This window comes from Saccopteryx bilineata, chromosome 11 (genome assembly GCF_036850765.1).
Source record: "Saccopteryx bilineata isolate mSacBil1 chromosome 11, mSacBil1_pri_phased_curated, whole genome shotgun sequence".
Classification (NCBI taxonomy): domain Eukaryota; kingdom Metazoa; phylum Chordata; class Mammalia; order Chiroptera; family Emballonuridae; genus Saccopteryx; species Saccopteryx bilineata.
The window spans coordinates 33,227,720-33,242,205 of NC_089500.1; the positions used below are offsets into that span (position 1 = coordinate 33,227,720).

Consider the following 14,486-nt stretch of genomic DNA (forward strand, 5'->3'; position numbering starts at 1 on the left):
GCAATCTCAGCAGAGGAGGAAATGGAAAATTTACAATTGAAAAAAATACAATAGTCAAAAATTTTAAACCTCGATAGTAAAATGAAGATGATTGAGGAAAAGAGGGTAAACTTGAAGACATAGTAATAAAAACCATGTAATGTAGAGGGAGAGAGAATTACCAATTTGTACTTAATTTCTTTACTATTTTTACTCAGTCCCTCAGCTGTCCTCCCTCTGGCGACTATCAGTCTGTTCTCTGTATCTGAGTCTGTTTCTATATTGTTTGCTTATTCCGTTCTTTAGATTCCATATTTTTTGCTCCATAAGACGCACCTGACCATAAGATACACCTAGGGTTTTAAGGAGGAAAATAAGAAAAAAAATATTCTGAACCAAATGGTGTGTTAAAATATTTAATAAAATACTGTAATTTTTGTTCCATAAGACGCATGGCATTTCCCCCTTTTGAGAGGAAAAAAGTGCATCTTTTGGAACAAAAAATATGGTAAGTGAAATCATATGGTATTTGTCTTTCCATTATTCCACCTAGCATTAAACCCTCTAGGTCCACCCATGCCTTTGCAAATGGTAAGATTTCATTCTTTATGACTGAGTAATATGCCATACTATGTATGTACCACAGCCTCTTTATCCACTTGTCTACTGATGGGCACGTGGGTTGCTTCCATATCTTGGCTATTGTACATAACCCTGCAATGAACATAGAGGTGCACATATCCTTTCAAATGAGTGTTGTTTTTTTCAGATATACACCCAAACGTGGAATTGCTGGGTCAGAGGCAGTTTCATTTTTAACTTTTTTGAAGAAGCTCCACACTGTTCTCCATAGTGATGCACCAGTCTGCATTCCTACCAATAGTGCGTGAGGATTCCCTTTCCTCTACATCCCTTCCAACACTTGCTTTTTGATTTATTGATGATAGCCATTCTGACAGGTATGAGGTGATATCTCATTGTGGTTTTAATTCGCACTTCTCTGATTAGGGATGCTAAGCTTCTTTCCGTATGTTTACTGGCCATCTGTATGACTCTTTGGAGAAGTGTCTATTCAAGTCCTCTGCTCACTTTTTAATTATTATTTTTTTGGTGTTGAGTTGTATGAGTACTTTATGTTGTATGCAAAGCACAACTGAGTATACAGTCAATGATATTATTGTAACTATGTATGGTACCAGGTGGGAACGGAAAATATCGGGGGAACACTTTGTAAAGTATGCATATGACTGTCTGACCACTATGCTGTACACCTGAAACTAATATAAAATAATACTGAATGTACACTGTAATTGAAAACTACAATTAAAGAAAAATAAAGAAAATACTGGAAAAGTACCTCAGGGACTATGGGATAATTTCAAAAGCTCTAACATACAGATAAAAGGAGTCCCAGAAAAATAGAGAGTGAAACTAAAAAATATATTTGAAAAAATAATGGCTGAAAACCTTCCAAAAATGATAAGAGATATAAACTTACAGATTTAAGATGTTTAATAAATTCCAAAACAAGATAAATTTAAAGAAAACCATGATGAGACATATCACAGCCATACTACCGAAAACCAAAGGGAAAGAGAGAACCTTGACTTCAGAGAAATACAACATATTATATATATAATGGGAAGGAATGATTAGAATGAGCATGCGCTGCTTGGGAGGCCACAGACAGTGGGACAACAGCTTTAAAATGATTAAAGAAAAAAAGAAAGAAAAAACAGCCTGAATTCTTTCTCTGGGAAACTAATCCTCAAAAATAAAGGTAAAATAAAGATATCTACAGAAAAAAGAAAAACTAAAAGAATTTGTTGCCACTGGACCTGCTCTATAAGAAATGCTAAAGAAAATTATTCAGTCTGAAGAGAAATGAAATCAGCAGGCAACTCAGATGTTCAGGAATTAACAGTGAAATAATAAAAATATAAAAAAATAAAACTATTTTTCTCTCAATTTCATTAAAATATATATGGCTGTATAGAGCCACACTGCTTAATAGAAACATAATATAAACCATGTAAGTAATTTAAATTTTCTAGTGGCAACTTTAAAAAATTTTTATATTAACTTTATTATATGTAAAATATACACAAAGTATAATTTCTACATGTAATCAACATAAATATTATTATGTTTTGTATTCTTTTTTACACACTAAACCTAAAGCTGGCATGTATTTTATACCTATAGAACATTTCAATGCAGAATCAGCACATTTAAAGTGGTCAAAAGCCACTATATTGAACAGTATTGATTTAAAACAAAGGTTTTAACATTTTCTTGCAGGGTTTATAATGTTTGTAGATGTAATACATATGCCAACCACAACAGAGGACAATGGGAGGGAGGGTTGCCAGGGTTCCACATATTACATAAAGCAGTATATTAATTTTAAGTACATTGCAAAATATATATATATAGTAATCCTTAGAACAATCACTAAAAAAAGTAATGCAAAGACGTATAGTTAAAAAGGCAACAGCCTGACCAGGCGGTGGCGCAGTGGATGGAGCGTCGGCCTGGGATGCAGAGGACCCGGGTTCGAGATCCCGAGGTCGCCAGCTTGAATGCGGGCTCATCTGGTTTGAGCAAAGCCTCACCAGCTTGAGCCCAAGGTCGCTGGCTCGAGCAAGGGGTTACTCGGTCTGCTGAAGGCCCACGGTCAGGGCACACGTGAGAGAGCAATCAATGAACAACTAAGGTGTTGCAACGTGCAACGAAAAACTGATGATTGATGCTTCTCGTCTCTCTCCGTTCCTGTCTGTCCCTGTCTATCCCTCTCTCTGACTCTCTGTCTCTAAAAAAAAAAAAGGCAATAAATTAAGATGGAATGCTAAAAATATTTTAAAAATCCAGAAGACAACAAGAAAGGAGAAACAGAAAAACAGAAAGGACAAGCAGAAACAAATGATAATATGGTAGATCTAAAACCAACCAAATCAATAATTACATTAGGTTGTAATGGACTGGATTCTCCACTGTCAAAAGATTACCAGAATGAATAAAGACACAAGACCTAGTTATATGCTGTTTACAAGAGACATACTTTAAATATTAAAGTCACAATTAACTTATCATGGAGAAAGAGACACCATGCAAAACACTAAGCACAAGGAAGTCAGAGTGGCTCTGTTAAACCAAGTAAAATAAATTTCAGGACAAAGAGTATTACAGAAGATATAAAGTGACACCATAAAATGCAAAGGTCAATTCATCAGGGTGACTTAATAATCATAAATACATAGGCAACTAATAACAGAGCCTTAAAAACAGGAAAAATTGATAGTATCAAAGGGCAAAACACACAATTCCACAGTCAATGCTAACATCCTCTTCGCAGCAATTGTCAGAACCAGACAAAAACACAGAGGACCTGAAGAACACTATCCAGCTACACCTTGAGATCAGCCATATTTCTAAAGTACATATAACCAACCACAGCAGAATACACATCTTCAAGAACACGCGGTAGGTTGACCAAGAAAGAGCGTATTTGGGCCATAAAATCAAGATCAAGACAAGGAGAAAAAACACCAGAAACTGCTGTGTTTCACTGCCTCTCCTAAAAAACAAAATACAAACTTTCTGGGGGAGGAAAAGCATCTCTTTTTCCCCCCGCAGAGGGTGATAGGGATGCTTACTTCGATTACACGTGCTTACACACGTGCAAACACTGCTGAACAAATACATCAACAGACTCGGCACCTTGTTCGGGTTGTATGAACAGCACAGGGAGGCTGAAAGGAATGAGAATGAGAACGAAAGTACACAAATAGTCAATAACGTTTTTTAAAAAAACACTGGATTTATTTAAATCTACATTTATGGATTTAACCATTATTGTTCAAATATTTTATTCTATTATAGTTCTTAGGTTGCTTCCTTTTAAAAACCATTTTTCTAGCCTGACCTGTGGTGGCGCAGTGGATAAAGCGTTGACCTGTAAATGCTGAGGTCGCCGGTTCGAAACCCTGGGCTTGCCTGGTCAAGGCACATATGGGAGTTGATGCTTCCAGCTCCTCCCTCCCTTCTCTCTCTCTGTCTCTCTCTCCTCTCTCTCCCTCTCTGTCTCTCTCTCTCTCCCTCTCTCTCTCCTCTCTAAAAATAAAAAATAAAAATAAATAAAAATAAAAAAATGTTTAAAAACCATTTTTCTAGTGCTGTATTTCTATTAATCTGACTTTAAGTCTGGAACTCTAAGGTCCCTAAGGCAAAGAGAAAGCTTAGACTCAATTTCCATGGCAACTCTAAACCTATCACACTGTATTTGGATATGGGAGTTTGATTTAAATACATTAATATATGTGAATTTGCAATGTGTCTAAGCTGTGGTTGCTATAGGAACTGCACCTTCAAATTTCCTTTTAAGTTTAGTAAGTGCTCACACATAAAAACCGATCCCCTAACAGCTATCTTGAGTTGCAGATATGCCTCATAGCAATAAATTTACAAATACGACGCATGATGATATATGCACTTAACAGATATCTCTCATTATGAAAATGTGCATTTTAATACAAGATCCTAGTTGGCAGATCAAAAAAAAAAATCAGGATGCAGTTCCTCCAAGTGTAGGTAGAAGGAGATTGCTATGCAGCCATCCACACTCACATGACAGCCTCTACTTATGCTGAAGCTTGTCACAGTCCAAGGAAGTCACCCATCTACACACAAACTCCAACTGGCTCTATGGCGTCTCTGAATTCACAGAACATCTTGTGTCTGTACTGAAATGGCAGAAAAATCTAGCACAGTCTCACAAAAACAGAATGCACTAAATACGTGGAGTGCAACCATTTTACACACAAGCAGACAACCTAGGGGCATGGCTATGTTAGTTTGTGTGACGTAAAAAATGCTTTCTTGCCAATGTAGACAGTCCTTTCTTAATGATCAACATGTGGCTAATCCATTCCATGATCACCTCTCCGTTCCAATACAGGCCCTTTGCCACAAGACGCTCTGGAGCTTCCACTTTCTGCTCTTAGTGTATTATTGTCAGGACATGCAAGTTAATTTTAGTATTTAGCTAAGGAAATATTTGGGGAGAGATAAATCCACTGCAAAATCAATCAACCATTTCAAAGCAAAAATAAAAATGTAATCAAAGACCATCTCATCTCCCATTTTTGATTATACCAACCATTGCTTATTTCCACTAATGCAGATAATTAAGAAATAACCAAGGTTAGAGGTGGGAACAGAAATCACCGCCGACTGCTACTGACCCGGCATCGCTGTGAGGTAACTGTGCTGTATAGATGGGGATTTCCCAGACAGCTGACCCTCACCCTCATCAGTCACTGTCATTTGTCTTGGATGGTCAAAATCAGACCTATGTATGAAGCGGATGGCCTTGAATGATTTCAGATCAGAGGCCGGGGGAGGCCAGTTTAGAGACTTACACAAGTAGTTCATGGGGGAGATGATTATAAACAGATAATTAAAGAGAATCTTAAGAACTGGAAGGGAACTGAAGGTATGAATGAGTACATGCTGGCATCATACAGACCCTGGGGATACGGAGATGCATGGACTATAGATTCTGTAATAAAGATCTCAGGCTGCTGAGTAAGGTTTTGGTAAATATTTCTGCCTCTTCTTTTATAAATGCTTGTACCTTCTATTGACATCACTGTACTCCTTGCCCCAATAAGTTATGTGCTGAGAAAGCATACCCCCATGTTTATTATAATTATGTCTAAATTAAGAAAGAGCAAATAGACTCTGGAGAAATATCCTAGGAACTCTCTTGTAAGGAGTAAAGTACATAAATTTATAGCAGATTTTACAACACTTATTCTGACGCTTAGAAGACATTTGGTTTACTTTTTTATTTTTACCATATTCCCAAGAGGTAGATATATGACCCTTAGAAAAATGAAGTCCTTACTGCACTTACAGGACCCTTTCTAATACAGCTTTTAAAACAATGTTCTGCGTGTGTGGTATACCTTGCTGTAATTTTTTCCATAGTTTTACAACCCCACAATGCCCAAGAGTTACAGCGCATTCTATCAAAAAGGGTATGACTAACTTGGCTTCTGGAAATATCCTTTCTCCCTGATTAAGACCAATGAGGTAAACATGGTCAAGGTATGAGGGACCTGCGTCTCAGGAATTACTGCCTTCTGGAACATTAAAAACCAAATTTATTATCTGTTGACGTTAATGTGTTTCCTGAGCTTTAAGCTCTGGAAAAAAATACACAGTATGTCTCTTTCAGGTTCCTGGCCATTCTTTCCATCAAAATGGCACAAGCTTCTCTGTGGCTTTTGTGAAAGACATATGAGGGAATTCCTAGCAAACAAGGCCAAGGCAGCTAATGACGGCTCTGTTGGAGGGAGTAGGAGGGCTGATGCCAATTTAAGGACCCATTATGTTTGTGGAAGACAAATCTTCTGAGGCCTGTCCATTTTCTCTAGTGAAAACTCGAAAAAGTGGCAGTGGAGTTTCAAGATGAACTGTGCCTCATAGAACGTGAGAAGAGCTCATGGTGAGCGCCCCGGCCACCTGCACGTTCTCACCGCCCTGTCCTCCCGCTGCCCCTGCCTGCGGAGCCCCTAACTCTGGGAAGACACCCCGACGCTCTGCCCTAGCTCAGGGACTGTGAGGGTTGAAGGACAAAAGTTGAAGGCCAGTTTGAACCACCCTATATTTTTGTCCCTCCCAGTTGCCAGTGGCTTCATTTTTACCCAACCTTTCCCCAGGGCTTCTGTTCCAAAAACATAAATATTCCCTTTCCTCTCTAAACCTCGACTGATGCCTGTGACCTCATCTTCCCCTCCAGCTTCAGGGTCACGTTCCACCAACTTGCCCTCCTTCTTACTTCCAATTATCCCTTCTCCCCGGACCTTTCTCCCACCGTACAAACCGGCTCGACTGTGTGTTATTCTAAAAGCAAGCAGAAATAGACGGAGGACATTCTCCTGCTTCCTGAAGCCACTTCCTGAAGCCCGACATCAATAAAATGTTTTTATTGTCCTCAGTCTTCCTCCTGACGAATGTGGTGGAGGTGGAATGTCCCACCTTATCCTCTGCACCCCTGTCCTGTCCTGCCCTTGTTAGGTCACTGCAATCTAGGCAGATGTGCTCAGCATTTTAACAGACCGACTCTCTAAAGGATTGTTAATCACCTTCTAGGAGTCCAATTTCTTTGGCTTATTTTCAGGCCTCAGCCTATCTGATGTCTCCACAGCTGAGACTCAGCACTGTTGGTGACCGCCCCCTAGAAATCTCCCACTGTTTGTTCTCTGATGCTGAGCTTAACTGCCCCACCCCCATGTTCATCTTTTTCTCAGCTTCCTCTTTTCCTCTTGTCCTTTATATGCATGTATGTATTCCCAATGCTCTGCGCTTTATTTTCTATAAGTCCATTCTCCCTGTGGCTTCCAAGTCGGGTTTTTACACCATCTGAATCTCCTTCCTCTAAATCAGGGATAGTCAACCTTTTTTATACCTACCACCCACTTTTGTATCTCTGTTAGTAGTAAAATTTTCTAACCATTCACAGGTTCCACAGTAATGGTGATTTATAAAGCAGAGTTACAGCAAGTTAAAGCATATAATAATAATTACTTACCAAGTACTTTATGTCGGATTTTCGCTAAATTTGGCAGAATAAATCTTTATGAAACAACTTACTATAGTTAAATCTATCTTTTTATTTATACTTTGGTTGCTCCGCTATCACCCACCATGAAAGCTGGAACGCCCACTAGTGGGCAGCAGGGACCAGGCTGACTACCACTGCTCTAAGTCCTCACCCCTCCTGGTCCCATCATTCCACTGAGTGACGCCCAAACTGAGAAATCCAACAGAGGCAGCCAGCCCTCATTTTCCTTGACTCCTCCGCAGATTTAGATGCTGCTGACTTTCTGCTCCCTTCCTTCTGTGTCCCTGACACGTCATTCCCTCATCTCCTTCCGTCTCCCTGGCACCTTCCCTGCTCCTATGCAAGCCTTTCCTTTTCTACCTAACATTAATGTTCGAGTGCTCCTGGCTTGCACCCCTCCTCCCTTAGTAGTCACTTCCAGCTTCAGTTACACAGGGATATGTGTAATATGTGACCACAATGTTCACCTTGAGCCTGCACTTCTTTGCAGTCCAGACAGTGCATGCGTGAGTATTGTCACAACCACTTCTAATCCATGACTGGAGGTTCGGCATAAGTGAGGCATCTGTATTATTTACAACACAAAGGTTACTGAATTAACAAGTGTCAACACTGGTTTTGGAGATAGAAACAAATGGTTTCCGAAGATTTTGCTGTTTAACTGTCCAGTCTGACCACTTGTGTTCTTAATAATGACCCTAATTTTAAAAGAATGCTCTGCTTGGTAAAGTATGTTTCTTAGAGCTAGGATGTTTATATTTTAGAAAGATTTTTTTATCCACAAACGTTTTAAAAACCTCAAAGTTCTAGGTACTTATTCTCAATGACTTCACTTTTGGATGAAGCTGAATAGGAGTTTTGCTGAATATCATCATATAAAAATTGGCATTGCCCCTCATAGGAGATAGGATGTAGATTTCATGAATTTCCTTTGAAGGATAAATCAGTTCAGATTCTGGTATGTAATACCAGCAATTAAGCAGTAAAATATTTCAGTCAAAATCTAAACAGACTAACTTGAAATTTCTCAGGAAAAAAAAATACAAGGAAAATGAGATCTATTCCTGAAGTATTTAACATATGGCTGCAGTGATTTAAAGTGAATAGCTCTGCCTTTTTAATATTCAAATCATGATTATTAGACTTATAACAGAGGGGTCACTCTGAAGAAGAGCAGTGTGGTCAAACAGACAGCAGACAACATCAGAATGGCCCAGAGGCACTAAGATACGGACTGCTGGGAAGAACCGATCAGTCACAGGGAAGCACGGGGCCGGCCGGCACCTACCTGCGGTGGGGGAGTTGGCATGGTGAGACTTCTTTGGCAGGTTGAAGATCTGTTCGCCAGGGTCGGGGGGAGGAATTGCATCTTGCCCTTGTCGTGCTTCCACAGGATCATACTCCTTCCCGTCGTAGTTAGCATCGTAGAATTTCTTAAACCACTGAATAAAATCCAGGTTGTCCTGGAAACGCCCTTTCACTAGCTTCTCCACTGGAATTACCTGCAACACACAATCGCCGTGAGTCACTAGGGTTCGTGTGTATTTAATGCGTACAACTGAAGCGAGCTGGAAACATAGCTGTTTCCCACATGTCTGCAATTCCCGGTGACCGGTCTCTCCCTGGGCTTCTGAGCCAGCTGTATTTTAGAACTCACAGAATTTTTCATCATGTTGAAAAAAACAAACTAAAATGTTATAAGTAGTTTTCTTAGAATATTTAATACTTCTTGAACAGCCTGAAAAAACAAGGAATACCCTTAGCCAGTGGTTCTCAAAGTGTGCGCCAGGGCACATTGGTGCACCCTAGAAGATTTCCAGGTGCGCCCCATGGTATTCCAGAGAAATACCTGCCTGTTGGGGACCAAAAAACTGACAGGGTTTTTGAAGTTTATATTTTTGGGGGACAGAGTTGTGGGGAATTGGCTGTGAGCTGACAGTCTGCCCAACCCCCACCTCACTTGCCTGATTCGGTTGCAAAAGGCTGTTAAGCTGTGGCGCTGATTGTTTATACTACCTCCATGACCCCCAGAAAGACTGGAGGCAAGTTTCTTCTATCCTTTGTTTGGTGTAAAGTTAACATGATATGTATGAATGAAAAAACTTAACACATTTGCGCTGGGACCTGCCGAATTTACTAAATCTTACTAAGAATTTATCTGTATATATAAAAAGATAACTTTTTTTGTTGTTTTTTATTTTTATTTTTTAACACTTCTTTTTTATGAATTCTAAAAAGCATAACTCAAAAAATGTAACATAAAAATGTTTTTTAATGTCAGAATAAATTTATTTTTGTCAAATTTATTTCATTTAATTACCATAAAAGCACGCTTGGACTTTATATTCTTTTTCTTTAATATCTGACTTAATTATTATAACACATTTCTCAGAAATTTGTATATGGTGTGCCTACAATTACTTGTAGGATTTTATTTATTTATTTATTTTTTTACTTTTTTAGATTTTATTTTTATTAGAGAGAGAGAGGGAGAGATAGAGAGAGAACAGGGGGAGGAGCAGGAAGCATCAACTCCCATATGTGCCTTGACCAGGTAAGCCCAGGGTTTTTTTGTTGTTGTTGTTGTTTTTTTTCTTTTTTCTTTTTTTTTTTTTTTAGAGAGGAGAGGGAGAGACAGAGAGAGAGAGAGAGAGAGAGAGGAGAGAAGAGAGAAGGGGGGAGGAGCTGGAAGCATCAACTCCCATATGAGCCTTGACCAGGCAAGCCCAGGGTTTCGAACCGGCAACCTCAGCATTTCTAGGTCGACGCTTTATCCACTGCGCCACCACAGGTCAGGCCAAGCCCAGGGTTTGAACTAGCAACTTCAGCATTCCAGGTCGAAGCTTTATCCACTATGCCACCACAGGTCAGGCCACTTGTAGGATTTTAAATGCCCCCCAACTTCAGAAGTTTGAGAACCACTGCCTTTACTGTCAGGAGGAGCTGAGCTTCTTTATGGCATGTTTATGGCCAAAGCAACAGCCTCCAAAACATGGGCCTGGGGTGTTGTGCCGTTTAAAGATTGATGGGTTTCTCCCTATTTCGTTGCAGCACTTGGCCCAGTTGTGTTGGAAGAAACTCTTAAAAGGATTATAGCTCTCAGAGAATGTGAATAAATAAGACTCAAATCAATGCAAATACGTACAAATCTAATGGTTCCGAATGAGCTTTCCCAGAGCTTATTAACAACGTGGAGAGAGAAGCGCCAGAACAACTCACCACACAGTACAGGGCCTGGGAATGCCTCGGAACACAGGAGCACGGCTAGCGTGCAGGGAACGTGCCAGGGCGGAGGAAAAGAAATGGAGGCTGATTAGGGGAGTCAGGGAAGGCGCTCTGGAGGAGGAGTGCACAGCATTCACCTCAACTCCTGAGGCAGATCTCAGCTTTTCCCTTCCCACGGGCAACCTAAAGAGCCAATCAGTATTCCCTTCAGGGCTCTTACAGGAACCTTCATTTTATGTCGGAAAGATATGTGGTGTGACTGCTTCATTTTAATTCAGTGGACAGCTATTTTTGAAGGAAAGTGGGAAGGTGCCTAGTTCTCCAAGCTGCACCACTACCAGATTCTTACTTGCTCATCTTTGGGTTGGAATAGTAGTTGAACATGAGCCATGCGAGTTATAAAGCTAGGGAGTGAGTCAGATTGTAGGTCTGCAAGTGTGTGTGAGTGTGAGATTCAGAAAAAGATGCAAGGCTCATACAATGCAGCCTCACTGTGTAGTGATATGAATGGGAACTGTATAAATTAAAATTTTCACAAGACTTTGCCACCTCGGGAGAGATATACCATTGGCATCCTAAAATGGATCACTAGGACCACTTCTCAAGAGTAGAAAGATCTTAAAATACCAATGGCAACTTGAAAGAAAAAAAGTAACTGAAACCTTTTATAGGGCATCCATTAACCAAAATATTAGCAATGATAATAATGATTTTTATGTAGCTAAAATTGATACTGGGTATAGAACAAAATAAAGAGAAGCAAACTTTTGGAGGAGCCCACAGTTTTCTTGAAGACTCTTTCAGTAATGGAGACTCAGGTACTGGGATCTTTGCTCCTCTCACTCCTCCTGAACTTCAGGGAAGTCTGCTCAACAGAAGACTCCTTCCACACATGCACCTAATTGACTTTTCACTGCACCACTTAAATGTGTTCATGTCTTCTGAGTTATAGGTTTTGTTTATGCTAATATCAAATGTTTAAGAAAGTGCCTTCTTAGTGCATAAGGCCATTTCATTAACATGTGATATATTTTGCTTTCTGCCAAACATGAAAATTTATAAACAGATTTAGACAATGGGGCTACTACGTTAACCATTCAAAGTAGGCACTTACTTCTGTTGACGTAATTTTGCATTCTCTATCAAAATGAAAGTCGTGGGCATAAATTTAAATCTCAGGTGGCAAGTAAATCTTTGCACAGAAGCTTCCTATGTGCTGTCAGGCTATGGGAAACATAAGCGGAGGTCTCTATCCGAGGACTTTTGGGTAGAATTATAGTGTATTAAGCTAGAGATTCCAACAAAGGCCATCTTCCTCCACTATAAGAATTTTACCTTCCATATTCTTAGGAATGGCTCACCCACTCTGTATGTGTATACTTCTGAAGAGATAAGGAGCCCCTAACTTATTATATTGCACATTTCATCAATAAACCCATCCAAGGGTGTTTCTTTTCAGATTAGGAGCATGTACTGAAAAATAAATGAAGAAGACATGAGTGATGCTGCTAATAAGTAAAGAGAACTGTGCAGCTCTGGTTCTGAAGGAGCTACTTGGAAATCAACCACAGCAAAGGACATACATATAACGTTGAAAAGAACTCAAAAGGTTAGGATGTTAAAGAGACTATTTTTGAAATTAAAATTCTGAGAAAATGAGAAACCAAGATTCTAGTAATAGTTTCATTAAGAATGTTTTGATTAAGAAAGGTATTAATTGCGTTAAAAATATATACACTTTACCAACCTTTTTCTTTTCCTTTATTTAGTATCTATTCTTTTTTTTTTTTTTTTTTTTTACTTTTTTTTCTTTCTGAAGCTGGAAACGGGGAGAGACAGTCAGACAGACTCCCGCATGCGCCCGACCGGGATCCACCCGGCATGCCCACCAGGGGCGACGCTCTGCCCACCAGGGGGCGATGCTTTGCCCCTCCGGGGTGTCGCTCTGCCGCGACCAGAGCCACTCTAGCGCCTGGGGCAGAGGCTAAGGAGCCATCCCCAGCGCCCAGGCCATCCTGGCTCCAATGGAGCCTCGGCTGCGGGAGGGGAAGAGAGAGACAGAGAGGAAGGAGGGGGTGGGGGTGGAGAAGCAAATGGGCGCTTCTCCTATGTGCCCTGGCTGGGAATCGAACCCGGGTCCCCCGTACGCCAGGCCGACGCTCTACCGCTGAGCCAACCGGCCAGGGCCAAGTATCTATTTTTAAATGTTTATTTTATTGATTTTGGAGAGAAATAAAAAGGGAGAGAGAGAGAAAGGAAGAAGGAGAGAAAAAGAGAGGGGGAGAGAGAGGAAGGGAGACAGAGCGCTGACTGGGGATTGAACTGGCAACCCCTGTGCTGACCCCTGTGCTAACCCTGTGCTGACCCCTGTGCTAACCCCTGTGCTGACCCCTGTGCTAACCCTGTGCTGACCCCTGTGCTGACCCCTGTGCTAACCCTTGTGCTGACCCCTGTGCTAACCCCTGTGCTGACCCCTGTGCTAATCCTGTGCTGACCCCTGTGCTAACCCTTGTGCTGACCCCTGTGCTGACCCCTGTGCTAACCCCTGTGCTTCAGGACGATACTCTAACCCAGTGGTCCCCAACCTTTTTTGGGCCATGGACCGGTTTAATGTCAGAATATATTTTCACGGACCGGCCTTTAGGGTGGATGGATAAATGTATCACGTGACCAAGACAAGCATCAAGAGTGAGTCTTAGCCTGACCAGGTTGTGGCGCAGTGGATAGAGCGTCAGACTAGGGTGCAGAGGACCCAGGTTCGAGACCCCGAGGTCTTCAGCTTGAGCGCGGGCTCATCTGGTTTCAGCAAAAATTCCACCAGCTTGAGCCCAAGGTCGCTGGCTCCAGCAAGGGGTTACTCCGTCTGCTGAAGGCCCGCGGTCAAGGCACATATGAGAAAGCAATCAATGAACAACTAAGGTGTTGCAACGCGCAATGAAAAACTAATGATTGATGCTTCTCATCTCTCCGTTCCTGTCTGTCTGTCCCTATTTCTCTGACTCACTCTCTGTCTCTGTAAAAGAAAAGAGTGAGTCTTAAGACGAATGTAACAGAGGGAATCTGGTCATTTTTAAAAAATAAAACATCGTTCAGACTTAAATATAAATAAAATGGAAATAATGTAAGTTATTTATTCTTTCTCTGTGGACCGGTACCAAATGGCCCATGGACCAATACCTGTCTGCGGCCCGGGGGTTGGGGACCACTGCTCTAACCAACAGAGCTATCCAGCTAGGGCAACATCTATTTCTCAATAAACCAGAACTTTATTTTTTTTATTTCTACAGCCTATCTATTGCTATTATCTATGCAAAGAAAAGTTTTTCATTTCTCCCCTGCTAGTTTATTTCTTTTCCCTTATTTAAAATTTAGTTTTTTCCAAGACTATTCCCTTGAAGAGATATATCCTAAAGAAATGATATGAATTAAATAAAAATAGCAGGAAACATGCAGATTGCGTGGGTTTTAGCAACAGTCTTTTATTGGGGCTGGACGTAAGAAGGGTCTCCTGTCTAACTCCATTTGTATCACTCAAGGACAAAATTACAAAATTCAAAAGAGAAATGGACAATGACCAAGATCCTGAGTGTATACACGATGCTGGAGATGTTCACCTATATTCCGTCACTTTAGCTTCATATAACCCCAGGGA

General features: G+C 40.7%; 1 protein-coding gene across 4 annotated transcripts in view; it reads right to left on the reverse strand.

Annotated features, from left to right (window-relative positions):
* The window catches only part of MAPRE2 (microtubule associated protein RP/EB family member 2), a 154,765-nt gene that overhangs the window by 23,815 nt on the left and 116,464 nt on the right, over nucleotides 1-14,486 (reverse strand). For all 4 annotated transcript variants that reach the window (XM_066246848.1, XM_066246847.1, XM_066246846.1 and 1 more), the window contains one exon: nucleotides 8,898-9,111. In XM_066246848.1, the coding sequence (XP_066102945.1) occupies nucleotides 8,898-9,111 (214 nt within the window). The remainder of the gene's footprint in view (nucleotides 1-8,897; nucleotides 9,112-14,486) is intronic.